Here is a 15,338-nt window from a genome sequence, read left to right on the forward strand (position 1 = left end):
GTGTGCTTTCCTGGTTTGATGGTGACCTCTTGGCACAAACTGTTCTAGCCCTTAAGTCCTCGCCCTATGAAGTTGGTAGAACCACAAGCTGGTTATCGGGGTTTGGATCTGTCCAAGACCCTCTCCCGCAATGACTCAGACTCAGACTCAGTTAGTCTCCAGGAACAACCTCACCAGAACATGATCAACCAGGCGTAGACAAGGACCGACTCTAAATAGTCTGAGGCAGCAGCAGTCTTTAGCACTAAGTAACTGGACACTTAGTTCTTCCATTATTCTTCTTAACTGGTAACAATTACTTTCAACTCTCATGCGCAGAGACAATTATTGTAATGGCGTGTGGTCTGCAAAAATTATGGTAGCAAACGGAAAATAACAATAAAGAAGGGAGAGCCAATAAAAAAAATCAAGCTCAGCGCCAGACAACCGGCAAGCAAAGGCGGGTGTGAAAAGTGTTCTCTTTGATTAATTAATCAAGTTTTGCCCCATTCAGCGAACAACATGTCAGTTAGCTTGCTTGTGGGTTTTCTTAATCGTTCCAGCACAACACACTATCGAAAGAACCAATCTACTGACTACGGTTCAGGCCCGAGTGCTGAACCCCCAACTAGTAAGAAGGTCCTATCGAGGTAGTTTAGTAATTAATCTAATTGTCGGTTTAATTTATAAAGTAATCAGTCGCGTATACTCCCGTTTATGGTGGGGCTACTTGCTGTAGGATACAGGAAACTAGTTTGCTACCTTCTTGGAGTTGGTAGGCATCGATGGTTTAAGATAATTTCTTATTTTAATTAACAATGTTACGTACCCTACCTGAGGGTCCAGCGCCGATCCTCCGACACATAGAACCGAGATAAATGATCTCGCTTGTTTACGATTCGGAGCCAGCGTCTTCACATCACGCCTTCCAAGGTTCTCCTGAACTGTGGGTATTTCAGCCACAAGCTTCTGGACCTGCCTCTTCTTCGATGCCCAGATGGATTCCAATCAAACGTATCTCTGCAAATCTCGTTCCCATCTCTTCGCAGCGTGTGTCCAATCCATCTCCACTTCCGTTCCCGGATCTCGATTTATAGCGCCTTTTGATGATCCCGGCGATGTAGTTCCACGTTTGAGATCCAACTTTGTGTTCCCGCGCCGATCCTCCGGTTCATAGGGCCACTGTAATTGATCAAGAGCCAGCGTCTTCACTTGGTCTCGTCGACAATTCGGATTTCGGCAGCTCGAGTACGGATAATATTTCACAGGCAGCGATTCACAAATACTAGCAGTTTTCGCGTCGTCACCGCATATGTGCACCAAGTTTCGCACCCGTAATACGGATTTGACGTTTGAGTTGAAGATTCGGATTTTAGTTCGTGGTGAGATCTGCCGTGACCGCAAGATGTTTCGAAGACTCACAAACGCAAATCGGGCCTTTTTGATCCGGGTTTTGATGTCTTTCCTGGTACCACCATCAGGCGTTATCTGGCTACCAAGATACTGGAAGCACTCCACTTTCTCAACCTGTTGTCCAGCTACCACGAAATTGGAAGGATTTACTGTGTTGATTTCTATCGACTTGGTCTTTCAGACATTGACTTTGAGACCTGCTGCCTTAAAGCTTTCGGTGAGGTCGTCGAGTTTGCTCTGCATATCCGGTTGTGTTTTGGCGAGCAAAACAATATCGTCAGCCAGGTCAACGTCGTTCAGTTGCTCCATTGTTGAAGGACTCCACGTCAATCCTCGGTTCGGTGCACAGTCGATCGATCCAGTCAGAATCTCAATAATTACGGTGAGAAAAAGCAGCGGTGATAAAATACATCCCCCACTTGCACGATAATGCCTCGTATTGTGCTTCGATGACTAGTTTCTCAGAGACCCCTCGTCGCCTTAGAGCCGCCCAGATGTTTACACGGTTAAGTCGGTCGAAAGCTTTTTCGAAATCATCGAACACTAGCAGAAGAGAGTCCTGGAATTCGTAGTACTATTCGTATCGTTGTGATTTGGTCCCCACGTGATCTTCCGGATCGGAATCCAGCTTGTTGCCGTCGGAGTGTAGATTTTCTCCTGGATCCTGTCCAGGATTACATTGAAGAGTTCTTTGAGGGTTGTACAGATCAACATTATACCTCACCAGTTACCGCACTCTGTCAGGTCTCCTTTCTTCGGGACCTTTACAAGGATGCATCCAGTCGGCCAGGAATGTTGCAGTATTCCAAATGTCCGCGAAAAGACGGTGCAACATTAGTGCTGATAAGGCAGGGTCGACTTTCAGCATTTCAGCAGGGATGCAATCGATCCCAGGTGTTTTGTTGTTGCTAAACAATGCACTATGAACTAAATCAACCCAAATTTAAATTACATTCTACCCAGTGGTTAAAAAGTTAGACCAAAAAAGATAGACCAATCATAGTGTGGCAATTTCATCGTGGACACCCTTTAAGACTGTATATTACAACTGGTACCCTAAACACATCTGCGTACCCCCGATGGTCAAGACGATGATGAAGGCATGAGAGAGAAGAGCGTACACGATCGACACCGAGAGATAGGCAACGACATAGCGAGAGATAGTCACCGAGCGATGGGATACGAGAGACAATGAGCGAGAGAACCAACACCAGGCATTACCACCACATCAGCAACAGATGGCAACAACAATACCATCCCCTACCCCCAGGGAACCACCCCAACAACACCCTAATCCGACGGCGATCGGATCAACCCGGCTTGCTCAATAGTTCAATTTGATCCTCTTTACAATGTTTTATGTTAGTTAAATATATGATGTAATTTAGTCGAATAAATGTATTGTAATTAGCGTCCGTTTTGTTCAAATCTCCGTCTTGTTATTGTGCGTCTGGAACGTCCAGCGAGGAATTAGTAGGAAGTTGAGAACGTGGCCTACATCCAAATCCATCTACAACGGATTCAACACCAAGGAAACAAGGCGTAGCCCAATGAGGCTTTAAATGCACTACTAAATATTCTGCCTCTATATCAATTCGTTGAGTTAGAGGCGGAACGCAGTGCCTTGAGACTCTCCAAACACAAAACGCTCTATGAAGGAGATCTTACAGGACACCTCAAAATCCTAAAGAAATTTAAATTAAACTCACTCATTGTGAAAAATGATGACTGGATGGAGCCCATTTTTAACCTAGACATACCATACAATGTAACTATCAATGATAGGGACGTGTGGGAGTCAGGTGGACCTGTGGTTCCTCCCAGATCAATCCTATTCTTCACTGATGGATCAAAAATGGATAATAGAACTGGGGCAGGGGTTTTCGGACCTAGACTCAGGATCTCAATTCCTATGGGATACTGGCCAACAGTATTCCAAGCCGAAATTCAAGCAATTCTAGAATGCACCTTAGCCTGTTTGAAAAGGGGATACAGGTACACAAGTGTCTGCATATTCTCTGACAGCCAGGCTGCTCTTCAAGCACTAAGTACGTTCACATGTTACTCCAAACTAGTTTGGGAGTGTATTGTTGCACTAAGAAACCTGGGCATAAGGAACAGAGTATCTTTATTCTGGGTACCAGGCCACTGCGGTATCCTAGGGAACGAAGAAGCAGACCAACTAGCTAGGGAATGATCTCAGGGACTGTTGATTGGACCTTAACCTTTCTGCGGAGTATCGAGAAGTGCCTTGACTATGGAGCTCAAGAACTGGGAAAGCACCACTATTGTTTCCAACTGGAAAACAGCGGAGGGAGCAACTCAGGCAAAAAGATTCATTGAACCAAGCGCACGACTCTCCAAAAACATGTTGAACTTAAGTAAGCACGAATTAAGTACTTACACAGGTCTCTTGACTGGACATTGTCCAACAAAACAGCATCTCAAAAGGATAAACATAATTCAAAACGATGACTGTCGGTTCTGCAGGTTCGAAAAAGAAACTGCAGAGCATCTTCTATGCAACTGCTGCGCCCTCCTAAATAGGAGAGAGCGAGTACTTGGGGCAAAGTTCATAAGCGCACAAGACATATGGTTGCATATCAGCCCTAAGAAGGTTATATCATACATCTTTGATATCATACCCGATTGGGATAAAATGCTTAGTCAGCAATCAACTGTCACTCCAATCAATAGTGCAGGTGAACCTGAAAGCATATAGTAACGCGGGGTAAATACCACAATAGATCAACTACTGGTCGCAGTGGGCTCTCCCCTACAAGGAAAAAAAGGCGTAGCCCACACCCAACATTGGTCACCCAGGCAAGACGTCCGACACCATACAGTCCACTCAAATCATCGAATATCGAGGCAAGGTACTTACCCAACAAAGACTAAAACCGACTTTAAGTAGCCATTTTTACGATCATTTACTTATTGGTTAGGAATTGCGATTCGCAGTAATGATTTTACACGACTTTAGCTATCATTTCTAATGCGATTGTATGTTCTCAGCAAACATGAAATCGTACCAGGAATGATAACTTGGGTCGTTTTCAATAGTATTGCGAATCGCAATTCCAGCTGCACAGTGAAAAGTGTGGACAAAATTTAGTCTGAAGTCAGTTTAAATTGGATATGAAAGAAATTCCGCAATGTTTGAAAATTTTAAAATGATTCCCCTAACCTACTTACATGGACTCTTGGGAGCTAAGGATAGTAAATTATCCTTGGGCTCTGCAATCCTTTCTCCTGCTACTATCCTACCCTGACCAATCCTAACCCTTGTAGCAAAATAGACATATGAAATCTACCAGCCGGGAACCCTAGGCGTCCTCCTCTGAAAGCAACGGAGTCACGTGCACATCACATTTGAAAATTCTCTGGCTGGAGCAGTTGACAACAGTCTTCAGTCTAATCCAAACGCTAATTGAATGTTAATAGATAAAAACAAAAACAGCCTAAGAATATATGTAGCTACAAAAATGTTTGCTGGGTTTGCTTTACAGTTAAACTATTTTTTATAATAATTCATAGCATGGCCGTAGGAACGGGGGGGGGGGGGGGGGGTTTTGGGGGTTAAACCCCCCCCCCCCATGAGGGTACAAAAAAGCAAGTTTCTCAAAACTTTCTCACTTGTTCATAGGTTGCCATATTTTTTTCATCACGTATTAGGGTCAGACAAATCCGGGCTAATTTATATAAAAACCTTGCCCAATCCGGGTACTGTTTTTTAAATCCTGGTCAAATTCGGTTTTGCATTTCAAATCAAATTTGAATAATGTTTTTCGAAAATCGTCTGCATTTTCAATGTTTAGATAATAGATTTCCGAACATGAAAAAATATTGTTTTACATTCAAATTTGAAGTTTTTAAAGCTCTTAAGTGGCGATCCGAAATTGAAAACTTAGATTTAGTTACATCATTCGAAATTCACATTCTAATTCAGATTCACAAAACAGATAAAAAATAATTAATTGAAATAATGATTGAAGATTAAATCAGCTCAACAGAATTTAAATAAAAGATTCATGAATGAGTGCTCTTAAAATGGCTCACGAAATTCTTATCTGTAATTAAGATTCGGAAAACGTATTTTTTGTACATTCCAGAAATCGTATAGAAATTCGGAAACAGATTCAAAGTTCAATTTTTGAAATCAGGTTCAGAAGTCAAGTTTAAAATTTAGAAAAAGATTTAGCTTGTGAATGAGTTTTTCAATCATCATAAAATCACAATTATAATGTTTATTTTTTTGTTTTGATCACCGCACTTCCTTATGATCCTTTTGCTTCCTTTTCTTTTTTTACTAATGGTCACCGAAAAACATAAATCAAAAAAGATCGTAAATATAAGGTGAAAATTGAGTTAATTTTATAAGTTTTGTTTTATGCAAAATATCCCAAATTATATAAAAAAATCATCCACACGATTTTCATAATGGAATTTATTCTTTATGAAAAATATTTTCTGTTAAAGAAATGTGTACCTGATCTTCACGTAAAATATTTGCACAAAGTTCTATATTTTCTCGGTGTATTTTTATATTTTCACCGTTTTTTTTTTAACATTATTAATATTGCAGTACTTGAAAGCCAAGTTTCAAAATTAAAACATAATTTAAGTTCAAGTTTACATCAAGCAAATTTGACCCGATTTTTTTATTTCTTACTATCTGTTGGGAAAATTTTATTTATTTTCATCAAAAGTTAGAAACTTGGAACTTGCAAAAGAGTTTGGAAGATTGGGCTTGTTTGAGTTGATCATAATTGGCAAGCTTCCTAAAAAAGAACTTATTTTATGCTTAAATCAAATAACTTTTATCTACCAGACCCTTGAACAAATTCAAACATTTTACCCATCGTTGAAAGCAAATTCCATATTTTGTTTCTAAGGGTTTTTTTTTATAAAAATTTAGCTCACCTTTTAGGCTAAGGACCACTTTTTTAAAGTTGCAATTTAATACGAAAACTATTAACGAGTACTTAAAAATAAATAATCATATAGATACAAACATTATTTGTTTGAATTTTTGTTTGTATTCGTGAATTGTGGGAACAAAATTATAGGTAAAAGTCAGTCACCAAACCCCCCCATGAGTCGGTTCTTCCTACGGCCCTGATTCATAGTTTGCACCAGTGATTGAAAACCTCACCAATTTTCTCATCAGAGGCATTCAAAATACACACTTTGAGGCCTCGCATAGCTATACAGGAGACGATACATATACATTCATTCAAACCTCCCCCCATGAGGAGGATCTGCTCTGAGAGACACTATCTGTTTGCTGCCCCGAACGAACTCTCTCAACGTTCGGTTGCTACATGATGCATGAAGGAGACGAGGCACACATACTCATTTACGTTCTTGAATTTGAATAACTCCAGCCGATAGCTGTCGTTGAGGAGAACATCTTCAACCTCGCCGCAAAGGTTGAGGCAACAACCAAAACAACCGAACTTATTGCGTTGCACGGCCCGCAACGTTTAGTGCAAAGAGGGGGGAGGAAAAAGAAACGAAAAAACTAGCTGCGTGCGTGCGGTTGCTGTGCAATAATAGCAATAGCAGAAAACCTCACGCATTCGATCCAGGCACAAACGAGGAGACTCGGGTTCGCTCTGCCTTTTGAATTCGCTTCCCTCAAGCTTGTAACAGGAGATGAGTGAGAGCCATTCGTTTGGTTTTTTGAATTCGCTGCCTCGAATGTATACTGCTTCTTGAAGGCGGGCCATATTGAGAATGTATGCATCATCGGTTTTGTCGTTTTCGCTGCCTCAAAGCAACCTTTGCTTCCGAGTAAAGCAGTGAGCGAGAGAAGGTTGATCAATTCATGCTCAGCAAAATTCAATCACTGGTTTGCACCAAAAATGTTCATTCTTAACACTAGAAAGGCCGGTAAAATTTAATATACGTTATAGGTTACGTACCTATTCTGACCGTGACCAATCAAAATGACTGGTGAAGGGAAAATTTTTTATAACACAATATTTTTATCATTTTTCTTCTGATATCGTCCAATAACTCATTCAAGAGGGTTCATGTTATAAAATGGAAATATTTTTTTTACCATGGGTGCACGGAATCACCTTATTTTCGCATAGTTGAAGATTGAGTATATCCAATAAATTTAATATTTCAAATAATTATCAAAAAACTCAAGCAAATTATCAATCTAAGTAGAAAATTGTGTTAAATAACTACAGGTGTTTTCAAATAAAGAATTTACAAAAAAAAAACTACAGGTGTTGACCATGGGTGCCCAATTTCACCTCAATTCTGTTGTAGTAGACATTTTCTAGCACTCATTGCTCTGAAGTTTTTCATATAATGATTATGAATTATATTTGATATTTTGTAGGCTTTCAAGCATATTTTTCAATAAGCAGACTAATTTTCCATGGGTGCACGGATTAACCGCTATTCATCTCAAATTAAACTTTTTGGATGCTTAAGGTAAAATATAACTGCTTCTGTTAATTCTAAAGAAAAATTGTGTTATAGATAAGGTTCTTCACTGTGGGTGTACGAATTTGCCGCATAATCTCAAAAATTGGCCCTTTGAATGTCTTTGTAAAAGTATTCAGAATAATCTTTACTATAGCAAACTCGAAACAATGCCTTAACATAAATTGAAAAAAAACGATTTTTTTCTGAAAAATAGTTTCAATCATATCTTCAAATAATTCGTTTCCTTATTCATTATTATAAGACACATTATTATTACATTTTCACTTGATTTGATGATAATTTAATCAATATTGTAAAATTTAAATATTTATTTATTAATCCAAAAAAGCTTTCCATTTGCCAAATATCGCATTTGAAATACCTCCCATATGTATCTTATTTGCAAGAAAATAAGGTTAATGACTGAACGAGAGCCCTTGGACCCTAAATTATGCAAACTAAAACTATAATTTTATACCGTTAATTTCCGTACATATACATTTAAAATGATTTAAATATTTTCATTTTCCAACATCTGATTCAAAACTATATTGTCTTTTGAAGAAAGTTGTCAAGATAAGTGGAACAAAAAATCTTGTGATATATGTTGGTTTATGCCGTTTTTATCCTAAAAATTGCATTTGCTTTTATTCTTGCCAAGAAAATATTCAACAATATTTGACCATCTTCAAACTTTGACGGTGGCTTAGATGGTGTGAAATTAGTGTTGAGGTAGCTAGGCGATCATTAAATATCATAAAACAACGATTAAAAAGCTGCCTGGTATCGGGTAAAGAGTTTCTCTGTCTGCAAATGAGAACTACTTTACTCTTTATTACGGCGAATTTGCGAACAACCCATATTAAAAAAAAACATTTAATTTTATCAGTTTCATAACATAAATTGAAGATCATACTGTTGAGTATTATACCTAAACTAGGGTTGCCAGATTGCCGAATTTCATCCGGGTTTGCCCGGATATTTAATACTAAATTTAAGAACAGTCTGGCCCAGCTCGGTTGCCCGGATTTCATTGAAAAATGACCGGATTTTTCCCGGATTTATCCACTTTATTTGGCAAATTAAACAAAAAAAAAACAGCAATCTCCTCCAAAACGAAATTCTTTGAACGAGTTTTATAAAAATAATCATGAGAGGTTTTTTGCGCCTTAAATACGGTTCAAAATCTATCGAGAAGTTTTATTGAAATTTAATTTTTTATTTGTTTTTTGTTTTTTTTGTTTTTTGTTGTGGAATTTCTAAGTTTTGACAAAATTTTCCTGGATTTTGCCCGGATTTATGGTCGTCAATTTGAAATTGAATGCCCGGATTTTGTCAGGTTTTTATATAAAAAATGTCAGGTTTGTCCGGCCCGGATACGTGCTGAAACAAATTCTGGCAACCCTAACCTAGACTTGTTTACTCAAATTGTCTACTCGAATGGTATTGTATTAAATTTAACATTACGTGTTGATTTGAAGATGTTGACTGGATGATTTTAATGTGAATAATTTTGGGCAAAGCAATCCAAATTTGTTTTTCTTAACAAACAAAGTTTATTTTTAAACCGACGTTTCGATATCGTATGATATCATCTTCAGGGATTCTATAAATGTGTTTTGAATTATAAATTTGTGTGTGATGTGTGGTCTTATGTCTAACTCTACTTACAAAAATTCATCGTTGTTTCTGCTTTTGTAAAAGCGTACTGTTTAGATTTCTTCGTTACTATAGTTTCACTGTAAGTAATATCGTTAAAACGTTAAATCGGTGTCGTGAGGTTTGAATTTAAATTTGAATTCTCACCAGAAATATAATGTTGTAGGGGTAAATTTATGCGGTAGAGTTTTGTATAAATGTTGTATCGACGGTACTATGACTATTGTTGGTTTTCTGTGTAGTTTTCTTATAGTTGGACTTCTAGAGAATGTCCAAGATTGAAGCAAAGATTGCATTCAAGTTTTTAACGTCTGTTCTCTGGTTGACAGTGTGTGGTGTGGTGAAAATATGGCACATCTCCAAAAAGTTGAGAGTGTGTTTGTTGTAACTAGAATCTCAAATAGTAGTTTTATCAAGATTGAATGTGAGCCCTGTTGCAATTATTTGATCTATCAAAGCTGTGATATCTTTCTCTCTATTTTTTGTGTATTCTATGTCTTCGTTAGATGTTTTTTCCTTAGTTTTTGTTTTGGTCGCTCTTTCTCCTAGTTTTTGTTGTAGTATTTTGATGTTGCTTCGGTGTTCCGAGATTCGTTGATCCAATGTGTTCCTCGTTAGCCCGATGTTATACTCTAAAGATGGACCATTGTTTGGACTTTTTCCTCCGTTAATAAAATCGAACACTGTGAATTAATTTAATATTTGCCGGTTCCATGATACGAGTTTTACCATGTCCAATCGCTGTTCTCGACTGCAACTTACAGGTGGGTACCTCTACTCACTGGCAACATAAAATTACCATCCGATTTGCATTTGACACACACACACCGGTAAGAGCGCCCAGTACTGATCATTAGGAAAGATGTCCCGGGAACTTGGTTCGCATATAAATCGCCTTCATCATCGTCAGCGTCGATCGGTGCCTTACCCGTCTTTCTTAATCGACTACCCAAATCACATATGCAGCAGCAGCAGTAACTCCTGACTTAGTTCAACTCCAGTGTGGGGTAGGGAGAAGCTCGACTTCTAGTAATAAACACGGCACCTCTCTCAATCTTTCGTTCTTCAATGTGGCCGGTAAGAAGCTTTGAGGCTTTAGCTTAGCACCACAAACAATACGCCCGCCTCAAAGTGCTCAAACTAATTGACCGGGTGCTGAGGTTCCTACCGGTGAATAATTGTTTGTACTAACCTGTAAGATCAGCACACGACACGACTCGTGGCGTAGCGCTAACGCCAAACATAACGATGTTCGCTATTAAAATGTCAAAGGGTGCCTGCCTTTATACCATATCGGTGTGTAAATGGAAGGAATTAAGCTGGGCTAGGCCAGGGTGACCCATGCCAATCGCGAAATCGTTCCGAGAGTATGTGGACAAAATTCGCGATGGCTCTGGTGTAACCCGCTCCAGGCTGGTAAAGTTGTATGTCCAGAATACTTGATGGTACGTCGTCGTGGACCTCTCTTATGATACTGCTTACAGATTACAGATGATGTTCTACTCATTCGACTATGTGGTCAGTACCTGATTTAAGAATATTTTTTCATGATAAGTCCTACTGAAAGTTAACGGCTACAATTAAATACAATATTTCAGTATCAGAGGAACATACGCGTTCCATTAGCGGGCAACACCCTCCAGAGTCGTTTGATCTTTTCCGCACAGTAAGTGATCCGTAATGCAAAAGACCCATCATACAAGTTGCTTAAGATATCCTGAACATGACGAGCCTATCCTCAGGGGATGCATCCGATCAGTTTTATTCTCGTATTGATTAATAAATTCTAGCCCCAGAACCCTACTTGTGAAGGCCAATAAAAGATCTAAGTACCTCCATAATGTCGCATTACCGGGCTGATGTTCTGTGTCAGCTTCAGGCTGCAGGGCTCAGAATGAACTGCTGCACAAAATATGCAAGCACTTAGCTTCATCCGGTGCAGCGACATTCAGGGGAGCAAATGTACGAGGGACCGCCACACGTGCAACTAGCTACTTCTTCATAGATTCAAGCTGTCCATTTAGTGCTGCTGCTGCCACTGAAATAGTTCTTGCCCATTCGACTCGCGGTGGTGCCAGTTATACTAGAATGCAAATAATGCTCCCCTCATCATCATCATCATCATCGTCGTCGTTTTAGATCGATGATACCTCCTCACCTACATGCATATGTGGGATCAAGATCTCACGGTCATGTCCTTAGGTTGACTGTCAAGTGCCATGCAGGCCAGGTTTGATGTGCCACATTAAATAAACATGATGTTGCATCATTTTTTATTTATTTATTTTGTTCTTATTGAATTGACATCGCTTTGTGCTTAAGATTCCCGTTGTGAGATAAATACTGACGACTTGAAACAGGTAATTAAAATCAGATTCTAACAGAGACATTAGTTAGAAATTTTCAAACTTAAGAATTTTTTTGTAAAGCAATTTCTACTAGGGGAAACCAAGAGTTAAAATACTTTTAAATGGAAATTGATAAAGATAGTCCAAGAAACTGATATGTCTCTGAATCAATACGGTTGAATACCGTGGTTGATTTAAAGGTTATCTTACGATTGCTTTGATTCAGTAAAACAAAATAGTTTGAATTTTTTTCATAGCAAATATTAATGATCATTCCACCAGCTATCACTAATCAACATGATCAAAAATATGATATGTCATATTTTTCATGACGTCATTCATAGGTATGATAGGCGATGAGCTCGTTTTATTGGTGTACAATTTCTCGTGAGAAAGGAGGGGAGAGCCTTCGATAAAATAACAAAGTTGTCAAAATTGCAATTTAGAACTTTTGTTCTCATTCGGTTTGAATTCCAGTTAAGCTTTTAGCCGTTCCTAGTTCAAAAATTTGGGGCTGAAGCCTTGTTTCGTAATACATATTATGAATTGGATTGCATCAAGAGGAACAACCCCGAAGTTAAATGAGCCAATCATAGGGATTTGATTCTCACATCGCATGCTACGATAGTGATTGTAAGTCCTTTCCTTCGTTCAACGGTAAAATCGTAAGCACAGATTGCTCTGAGAAGGGGAAAACGACATGGGGATGAGGACAATGGCGTTCGTGCTCCTCATGTCACTTTTTGATAACACTAGTTTACAAAATTTTGAAAAAATCGTGAACTTGATTAACTGACCAACATTTTTAATGTTAAATCGGGCGCTGAATCCGAAAATGAAATTCAAAAAAATCTCAGTAGAACCGTTTTTGAGTTATGCTCCAAATTCGAAATTTCGGAAAAATTAAAAAAGTTCTTGTACTTAGATTAAAATATCTCGGACGGCATAACAGAAATTTGAAATCTCTTTTTTGCATATTAAAGGTGAATAAATTTTCTATCGATCATCTGAACACTGTTTTTGCGTTCGACCAACAGTATTGTTGATATAAGTGACTTTATGAGGAAGAAAATTATAAAAAACTAATTTTTTTAGGAAAAATTTTGTTTCAACTAAAGTTTTTGACTCGATGGTAGCATTTAAAAAATCTGATTTTCTTTTGCGCTTAAATGTCAATTTATAACAAAGATTTCAAGTGGTTATTTTTTAAAATAGGTTGAAAATTGAAGAAGTTATGGCTACTTTACCATAACTGTAATTTTTACAGTTTTTAATAATTTAACGAACCGCAGTACACTTATCATAGTATAGGAAGAATGAAACATGATGAATCTCACTCGCTCCAAGTCAAAATTATTTATTAGCTTACCAAAAGGTCACATGCCAAGTTTCAGGAAGATCTGACCATACGGAGGGGTTGCTTGAGTCTCAAACATGAATAAAATTTTGAGGTATTTTGCCCGGAAGGAACGAAAAATACTGGTTTTTCATCAATAACTTTTTTCATCACAAGCCGTTGGTTTTTTATGGTTGATTTTCTTAAAGCCTAAGTTGAGACAAATATTTCACCCGAAGACTGTAACTCGATTGGATTTGAAACAGAAAAGTTATTGCGGTTCAAAGGCCGCAAATTTTGTCCAACCCGCAATGAGTACTTTTTACGCATTGCATTTTATACGACAATTTTCGACCAAAATACAATCTTTGAATCTCAATAACTTTTCTGTTTCAAATCCAATCGAGTTACAGTCTTCGGGTGAAATATTTGTCTCATTTTACGCTTTAAGAAAATCTACCATAAAAAACAATCAGCTAGTGATGAAAAAAGTTATTGATGAAAAACCAGTATTTTTTGTTCCTTCCGGGCAAAATACCTCAAAATTTTATTCACGTTTGAGACTCAAGCAACCCCTCCGTATGGTCAGATCTTCCTGAAACTTGGCATGAGACCTTCTGGTAAGCTAATAAATAATTTTGACTTGGTGCGAGTGAGATTTATTATGTTTCATTCTTCCTATACTATGATAAGTGTTCTGCGGTTCGTTAAATTATGAAAAACTACAAAAATACTATTTTGGCAAAGTAGCCATAACTTCTTCAATTTTCATCCGATTTTGATAAATAACCACTTGAAATCTTTGTTATGAATTGACATTTAAGCGCAAAAGAAAATCAGATTTTTTAAATGCTACCATCGAGTCAAAAACTTTATTTGAAACTAAATTTTTCCTAAAAAAATACGTTTTTGCCATTTTTTTCCTCATAAAGTCACTAATATCAACAATACTGTTGGTCAAACGCAAAAACAGTGTTCAGATGATCGATAGAAAATTTATTCACCTTTAATATGCAGAAAAGAGATTTCAAATTTCTGTTATGCCGTCCGAGTTATTTCAATCTAAGTACAAGAACTTTTTTAATTTTTCCGAAATTTCATATTTGGAGCATAACTCAAAAACGGTTCTACTGAGATTTTTTTGAATTTCATTTTCGGATTCAGCGCCCGATTTTACATTGGAAATGACTTTCAGTTTACTGAGTTCAAAAATGCTGTAAACTAGTGTAATTATTGAGCTAAATTTTTTAATGAGAAAATGACAAAAATGACAAAAATGACAAAAATGACAAAAATGACAAAAATGACAAAAATGACAAAAATGACAAAAATGACAAAAATGACAAAAATGACAAAAATGACAAAAATGACAAAAATGACAAAAATGACAAAAATGACAAAAATGACAAAAATGACAAAAATGACAAAAATGACAAAAATGACAAAAATGACAAAAATGACAAAAACGACAAAAATGACAAAAATGACAAAAATGACAAAAATGACAAAAATGACAAAAATGACAAAAAATGACAAAAATGACAAAAATGACAAAAATGACAAAAATGACAAAAATGACAAAAATGACAAAAATGACAAAAATGACAAAAATGACAAAAATGACAAAAATGACAAAAATGACAAAAATGACAAAAATGACAAAAATGACAAAAATGACAAAAATGACAAAAATGACAAAAATGACAAAAATGACAAAAATGACAAAAATGACAAAAATGACAAAAATGACAAAAATGACAAAAATGACAAAAATGACAAAAATGACAAAAATGACAAAAATGACAAAAATGACAAAAATGACAAAAATGACAAAAATGACAAAAATGACAAAAATGACAAAAATGACAAAAATGACAAAAATGACAAAAATGACAAAAATGACAAAAATGACAAAAATGACAAAAATGACAAAAATGACAAAAATGACAAAAATGACAAAAATGACAAAAATGACAAAAATGACAAAAATGACAAAAATGACAAAAATGACAAAAATGACAAAAATGACAAAAATGACAAAAATGACAAAAATGACAAAAATGACAAAAATGACAAAAATGACAAAAATGACAAAAATGACAAAAATGACAAAAATGACAAAAATGACAAAAATGACAAAAATGACAAAAATGACA

At 36.9% G+C, this 15,338-nt stretch overlaps 1 protein-coding gene across 1 annotated transcript in view; it reads left to right on the forward strand.

Annotated features, from left to right (window-relative positions):
* The first annotated feature begins 66 nt into the window (after nt 1-66).
* Nucleotides 67-15,338, forward strand: part of LOC129753802 (uncharacterized transmembrane protein DDB_G0289901-like) — a 90,893-nt gene continuing 75,621 nt past the window's right edge. The window contains exons 1-2 of the mRNA XM_055749651.1: nt 67-194; nt 543-610. Coding sequence (XP_055605626.1) covers nt 67-194; nt 543-610 — 196 coding nt within the window. The remainder of the gene's footprint in view (nt 195-542; nt 611-15,338) is intronic.

Source organism: Uranotaenia lowii, chromosome 3 (genome assembly GCF_029784155.1).
Source record: "Uranotaenia lowii strain MFRU-FL chromosome 3, ASM2978415v1, whole genome shotgun sequence".
Classification (NCBI taxonomy): domain Eukaryota; kingdom Metazoa; phylum Arthropoda; class Insecta; order Diptera; family Culicidae; genus Uranotaenia; species Uranotaenia lowii.